At 41.1% G+C, this 7,626-nt stretch overlaps 2 protein-coding genes across 3 annotated transcripts in view; one reads left to right on the forward strand and one right to left on the reverse strand.

The window, feature by feature from the left end:
- Positions 1–1,009, reverse strand: part of trpc1 (transient receptor potential cation channel, subfamily C, member 1) — an 18,006-nt gene extending 16,997 nt beyond the window's left edge. The window contains exon 1 of one of the 2 annotated variants that reach the window (XM_024280211.2): positions 554–1,009. In XM_024280211.2, coding sequence (XP_024135979.1) covers positions 554–719 — 166 coding nt within the window. In that variant the 5' untranslated portion in view covers positions 720–1,009. The remainder of the gene's footprint in view (positions 1–553) is intronic. The other variant, XM_024280210.2, reaches the window with a different exon arrangement.
- A 3,574-nt stretch (positions 1,010–4,583) lies between these two features.
- chst2b (carbohydrate (N-acetylglucosamine-6-O) sulfotransferase 2b) lies at positions 4,584–7,352 on the forward strand. The gene has a single exon (XM_024280502.2). It carries the CDS (start codon positions 5,316–5,318, stop codon positions 6,711–6,713), a length of 1,398 nt encoding a protein of 465 aa, XP_024136270.1. The 5' UTR covers positions 4,584–5,315; the 3' UTR covers positions 6,714–7,352.
- The last annotated feature ends 274 nt before the right edge of the window (positions 7,353–7,626 follow it).

Here is a 7,626-nt window from a genome sequence, read left to right on the forward strand (position 1 = left end):
TCGCCGGTTACACTTAAACACAAAATCTTTAACATACTGTAACTTTTCAACCGTTAACAGGATAATTCCAGCAGAATCAAAGAACACAAACACTGAAGCTCCAGTGCTAAAGGGTTAAAATCAATTTTTACATATTCTACATTAAAATCTTAGCTATTCCATCTGGTTTTTCAGAGATATTTGTACCTTTATCTGCAAACCACTGACCTCACACACAGATGCATGCGGAGTGGAGAGCTTTAACTGGGGTGGCTCGGCTCCAGCAGTTCTCTTAATCTTGCTTTAACAATAACATCTCTCACAGAGGACAGTTTCTGCTGCGCAGCCATGTTTCATCAAGCCTTTATATGGTCACAGTGGCAGTTACTGTCTCCCAAACTTAAAACTCCCTCTGCTCTTATCAGTCAGAGCCTCCTCCCTCCCAGCTGAGAATGCACATGAATCTCTGCAGCATTATGAAGCTGGATACAGCACTGATCTTGATTTTTTTCTCCCATAGTGAATAATTGTAATTAATAGAAGTGATTATTGAATTCCTTTAATAGACACTGACCTTTCTCGCATGCCAGCAGGAAGAGCTTCTCGTCCAGCGTCGTCTCCTCCTTCACTTCTCTCACGTCCTTCAAGGCCATGAATTTGTCCGGGGAGGAGGTGTCGGTGCCCTGGTAAAGAGCTGCCATCACGACGGAGAGCGAGTACGGACAAACACCGACGTGCATCCCACTAGAACCCGGCTGCCATTACGCCAGGAAGCCTGTCACGGCGCGGCTCAGCTGGAGGCTGGAGACGTCACGGGGCCGCTCGGTGTGGACAAAAGTGCTTCCGTCGTTTATCTTTTCCTCTTCGAATCTCGGTTTAAACGACGCTAGGGGCCGTTAGAGCGCGGAGAACACACCTTTCGTGGTGTTTACGTGCACCATCTTATCCCTCTCAGGGTCCGCTTCCTCTCTGGTCCTGATGCTGCTGACGAGGACTCGACTGCGCATGCGCGGGGCAGTGTCGGGCTGCTCTTAAAAAGACTTGGGACGCCATAAATTTTAACCATATCATTTTAATGTTATTGCTCTTTTACCCTGATTTTAGTTCTCTTTCTCAAAAGGTCCTGTCTTTTGCCATGGTAACACCTGAAAATAAATGTTTTTTTCTTAATTTGCCTTGACTTGATAAATAAATAAAAAAAAATCTGGATTATGACAGGTTTGTAAAATGTTTTTTTCAGTAACAAGCAAATAACTCAAGAAGATACAGTCTTTCTCTATTGGTTTGGCTGCTTGTCCTCCCTCCTCCCTCTCATGGCCATCATCTTCATGCTCCCGGTCACTCCTTTGGCCAGAGATTTTATGAACATCACAGCTGATATTTTCCTTTGCAATACAGCCAGGAAAGAAATGACATGCTACATGCTACACCCATCATTTGCAGCAGAGAGCTCTTATTCCACCACAATTCACTCCTCCAGCTTTTCTTCCAGCAGGAAGTTGACCGTCCACGTTCATACTACAAATGGTATAGATGTGTTTGTTAGCATTCATAATCATATGCAGCATCTGTGAGCTAACTGGCTGATTAGACGTATGAAATGTGGAAAACTCTTCATTCATTAGTGACGTTTTCATTCCACCTGAGTGTCAATAATTATATTGAATTTAACAATTGTTCCAAGAAATTCATGCATGATGTTCACAACATTTTCATGACTAATTTCCAAAACGGAAAAAGTGATTTTGCATATTATTTAATAATTTCAGTTTCATGAAATGAGCCAAACCAATGCAGAAAAAAGGTAAAATAATTCATTCATTCATTCATTTATTTAAATACAGCATTCATTTTCTAAACATTTATAGCTTACTATCATTAAAATGTTTAAATTTAATTCCTATATTTTAAGTATGAAGCGCATCAGTTACATATTTTAAGGTTGTAGGGGAATATCTCTTGGATTTATGGTTAATTTGGAGTGTTGTGTCTTGTTCCTCTGATTATTCATTCGTGATCCCATCCAACCTCGTCACTACCACAGAAATCCCACAGTGAAAACAATTACTGCTGGAAAATTGATTCAGCGTTTGAAACTATAGGTCACTATATGACAATGGGGGACAGATATGTTAGATTTTTTTTATCAAAATAAAAAAATAATAAAATCTTGGAGTATTTATTTGCCCTAAGACATTTTAAATATAAAATATAAAATATAAAAGGTGAGTTTCCTTCAACACGGGGACTGGAGTTCACAAACAATGCTAAGATAACATCTTGGAGAAATGGAAGCTTCATTTATTTATTTTTTTAACAAAGCACATTTCAGAAATGCAAACACCATGTCAAACAAAGCCACCAGAGAAGAAGAAAGTTGAGGTTTAAATGTAGATAAAATGGGAACATGTTTCAGCTTACCAATAAAGTGGTTCCATATATGTATGGCATAGCAGCTAAAGGTCATTTTTACCCTGTTTGGTTTGGACCCACATCACCTATGGATTGATGAACTTTCAACACAGTGGAGTTTACAGGCCTAAAAAGTATAAAGGCTGCAATTACTTTTTTTATTTATTTTATTTTATTTATTTGATTTAACTTAATTTATCCATCCATACATTATTTTATTTTATTTTATTTATTTGATTTCATTTAATTTATCCATCCATGCATTATTTTATTTTATTTTATTTTGTTTTATTTTATTTTTTTTTATTTTGTTTTATTTTATTTTATTTTGTTTTATTTTATTTTATTTTTTTTATTTTGTTTTATTTTATTTTATTTTACTTTAAACTTAACAAATCAGTTTGTTAAATTCATCTGTTTTAAATTCTGCAACTTGTTTTGCATGAAACATATTTTTCCAGCAGGGGGCAGTGTTCACAAACCTTAAAAATAATAAACATCCACGTTCAAGTTTTTCCTCCTATGTTGCTGATTGGCAGCACCTACTTTTCTAATCTTATTAAATTTAGGCAAATGAACTAAACTTAAAAAAAAAATTAATATAACTACCACATTCATGTTTGAAGTATCAGGTAACCATATAACCTAAACCTCATGGCAGTTGTGAGTGCAAAAATGTCTCAGTGTGCAGAAAGGACGACTTTTCTCAGATATTTTCCTCCTCCAGATGTGTTAATCTCAAACAGGAAAGCCTCTTGTGAAATGCGATTTTCAATCTGTATTTCCTGTGTTTAAACACATGGACTTCCCAGAGCATTATCCATGTCGTTTATGAGAAACATCTGTCTTTCAGCCAGCTCCCCGTCAGAGAGGAGCGGTTGTCTCTGCACCCTATTAATACATAAAAGATAAGTTAATACATTCTGGTATTTTAAAGCCCAACTTTACAAAAAAAAAATCCCTAATATTCTTATTTCTTTGGGATACCTTATTGCTCTTAAATCATTTATTTTATTTACATTTTAAATGGCACCATATTGACATGATTATGCGAGAGCTGAGAATATGGATTGTATCAATATGGAATTTGTCATCCATAACAGAAAACTTATTTCCCTTCATGACTTTTTTTCTCCTCTAATAAAGTGAAGGATTAAAGTATAAATAAATAGACTCATAAGCAGTTTAATAATGTATTATTTTCTTTTAGTGAAAAGTACTAAACTTGACGTTTGTTTTATTTAGGACATTTCAAGCATAAGCATCACAAGTCTACTAAAGACGTCTGAGGTTTGAAAAATATATATAGTAAGTTATATAAAAAGTGAACATCAAGCATACTGCCTCACTTTTAGCATAAACTAGTATACTTTTTGTACACTTAAATAAACGACTTTTTGCTGACTAACAGAATAGATTTTGTGTGAAAGGGGAGCTGTTTGGTGCTGGCCTGGTAGATTTGCTTAAAGAGCCACTCCAATGAAAATTGTGTCCTTAACATGTCCTTGGAGCATTTTTACATGATGGAGGAAAAATAAAAATACATTTCTGTATCAATACAAAAGGTAAAATATCGATATTATCGTAATGAGATTGATACTTTTGTTGCAGTTTTTCTTCAATGTGTACAGGAAAGAGCTTGAGAGTTCATGCAAGCACAGCGTCTATCTGTCTGCAGTGTTGCCAGATTGGGCAAAAACAGACCAATTTGAGTAAAAACCTACCCAATTAGTGCAGGAAACTGCCCAATCTGGCAACATTGTCTGTCTATTAAAACAGCACACCTCCATCTCAATTGTTTTCAAGTCATTTCTTGTCTAAAGTCTCTGTTCTGGGTTTTATTATACACAGAGGAGTGAATTTCTTAAATTATTCTATAATCAAACATTTAAAGTAAAAAGTTTCTGTATCGATATCGGCGATACTAGCCCTGTACTTGAAATTGGATCAATACACAAATTCCCAGTTTACAGAGAACAGCACTTTCTATTATTTTTGGCTAAAACAACATAATCATATTTTAAAAAACCCTAAGAACTATTTTAAAATAGCTAGAAATATTCATGTAAAACATATAGTATAAAAAATAACATATATTAAAATTATATTATAAATGACTTTATATTTTTATTTTCACCTTACATTCTTGTTGAAGCAGAAAGGTTGGAGGGGAGTTTTAAAGATTGCTATCGTGTTTTTTTGGGCACGCGGAGGGTTATGGGGAGGGGTGTTTCTCACACATAACAACAGCATCCGCCCGCCGTCTACCATTGGGGGTGTTTCCATGGCAGCTGCTAAAAGACTGACAGGTGGAACGACCAATAAGCGCCGCTCTTGAACCCTGACGTCACACCGCTAACCAATCCCCTGCCGCGGTGGGCGGGACCTGTCCTCCTGGAAGGATTGAATCGCCTCAGTTTGTTTCAGTGAAACGAGCGCCGGAGCTGGACGTGTTTTGCGGCCGGACACAGCCGCCTCTTCGCTCCTTTTTTGTGTGGGGAGGTTTTAAAGTCTCCCTCCGCCGAGTCGCGCAGTGATTCCCGGCCGGCTGCGTTCCCCCAGGATGCCTCAGAGGAGAGCTGCGCAGGGATGCCTCCGCTGAACATGGGAAAACAGGGCGTCTGTGATGATGAAGGCTCCTTCCTTTTTGTTTTGAACGCGGGCCACCCACCGAATCACTGCAGCCGTCGGGATGGACGACTCCAGCCGCCGCTCCTATGAGGATCATTGCGCAGTGCAGTGAGGACTGGATCTCGCCCCGTCGCTTCCGAACTGCTGCTGAATATATTACCTAATCAGCCGGTGCTGAAGCGGTGATAAATTCCCGGTGCAGCCCGCACACACTCACGCACTGCTGAGCGCATTGCTGCATTGTCAATGTAAACTGCTTTTGTCCGGCGGTGGGAGCCGCTCACAGGTTACAGATGAGAGGTAAACAGTTTCATTACCCCCTGAAGTTGACAGCGCCTTGGGAGAAGGATGCTGGATTTGGCAGGAAGCTCAAAACTTACAGGAATCATACCAAGATAATTGCACAGCCTGGGATCGTGATGAAAGTGCTCCGCAGGAAAAGGATTGTGTTATTTATGGCCTATTTCTTGCTGCTGGTGCTCACTATGCTCAACTTGGCGAATTATAAATGGACCAAAGAGCCCCAGCAGTGCAACCACCAGATGAGGAGCGCCACTTACCAGAGCAGGTCCGACATCCGCTTCCTTTACAGGCCCTCCCTGGCCAAGAAGAGGCAGCTCATCTACGTTCTGACCACCTGGAGGTCGGGCTCCTCCTTTTTCGGGGAGCTTTTCAACCAAAACCCTGAAGTGTTCTTCTTGTACGAGCCGATGTGGCACATCTGGCAGAAGCTGTACCCTGGGGACGCGGTGTCTCTCCAAGGGGCGGCCAGGGACATGCTGAGCTCCTTGTACCGCTGTGATCTGTCTGTTTTCCAACTTTACAACAGCCCCGGGGGCAAGAACTTCACCTCTTTAGGATTATTTGGGGCCACCCTGAACAAAGTGGTGTGCTCCTACCCCCTCTGCTCTGCCTACAGGAAAGACGTGGTGGGGATGGTGGACGATAAGGTGTGTAAAAAGTGCCCCCCTCAAAGCCTTCGACTGTTGGAGGAGGAGTGCCTGAAATACAACACCATAGTGATTAAAGGAGTTCGCATTTTGGACGTTAACGTCCTGGCCCCGCTCATGGAGGACCCGTCCTTGGATTTGAAGGTGATACACCTGGTCAGAGACCCGCGGGCGGTGGCCAACTCCCGGATCAAATCCAGACACGGGCTCATACGGGAGAATCTACAGGTGGTCCGGAGCCGGGATCCCAAACTCCGCCGGATACCGTTCGTGGACCCGGGCCACAAAGCCAACAAAAAAGACGGCTCAGACTATCACTCCATCGGAGCCATGGAGGTGATTTGTGACCGCACGTCCAGGACTTTGAGGACTGCCTTAAACCCGCCCAGCTGGCTGAAGGGGAAGTACATGGTCGTACGCTACGAGGATCTGGTGGAGAACCCGGTCAAGACGCTGAGGAACATCTACCGCTTTGCCAACCTCACCACCAACCACGACATCGAGTCGTTTGCGTTAAACATGACCAGCGGCTCCAGTTCCTCCTCCAAGCCATTCATCGTGTCCTCCAGGAACGCCACGCAGGCCGCCAGCGCCTGGAGAACAGTGCTCAGCATCCAGCAGATCAAACAAGTGGAGGACTACTGCCACCACTCCATGTCTGTTCTCGGGTACGAGCGCGTGAGGACAGCGATGGAGGCCAAGGACTTAAGCAAACCGCTACTGTCCCGCTCCAAGATTTAAAGAAACAAATAAAACCCCACACCACCAAAGACCTTTAATCAGTCTCCATTTTTGCTTTTTTTCTCTTCTCGTGGAATTAAAAGCTTTATTTCAGTGTTCATGAAGCGCCACATCAGGAATGTATCGCTGCCCTCCGTCAGGCTGCCGGTGAATGCGAAGGGACCAATTCTTTTGTTACTACTGGATGAGTTTGTCATAAGCAAAGCCTGAGAACTTGATTACTGAAGCTGCACCAACAGGGAAAAAAAAAAAATAAGATTCACGTGTTAATATGACACAAATAATTGGATGTTTTGGGGTTATTTTTGAATGTTTTAATCGTTAAAGGTGTTTTTTTTAGCTCTCCATACTGTCTAAATGGATAAGATTTTCTTTTTCAAGACCAGAGACAATCAGTGATTTGGTTTGTTGATGTGCCATAGAGAATTCCTCAGAACCACAAAGTACTGCTTTATCTAGAAAATTAAAAAAAGCCACCAGATCAGAGGACTTTTCTTTAAACGATGGTTTCTGTGGACATTATTACTTCTGAAGTGTCAGTGTGAGCGGTCTGTACCACCATTTCAAATGTTTACAATTGCTTGCTTCTATGGAAACACATGATCTGGGAATAATGAGTAAAGTTCACAGTAAACAAGACCGTCGATGCATCATTTCCTGCTTGTGTTGCTGTTTAAACAAAAGGTCTCGGTGAAGGTGACCGACGTCAACTTTTTCTGGAGACTAGTTATCACTCATAACAAGCTGCTGCGCCACACTGTTTGCTAATTAACTGTTTTGCATCAACAAAATGATCCTATTTACTATAAGCATTAGTAGTTGGACAGGAAAAGGTGTAAAGTGAAATAGTAGACTAATATTTACTCTAGTGATGGAAAAAAAGTCTAAAATCAGAGCAGATTGTGATTTTTTT

The sequence above is a fragment of the Oryzias melastigma genome, linkage group LG20 (assembly GCF_002922805.2).
Source record: "Oryzias melastigma strain HK-1 linkage group LG20, ASM292280v2, whole genome shotgun sequence".
Classification (NCBI taxonomy): domain Eukaryota; kingdom Metazoa; phylum Chordata; class Actinopteri; order Beloniformes; family Adrianichthyidae; genus Oryzias; species Oryzias melastigma.

Coding starts and splice junctions, on each gene's coding strand:
- chst2b (XM_024280502.2), top strand. CDS start 5,316: ATGAGAGGTAAACAGTTTCATTACCCCCTGAAGTTGACAGCGCCTTGG.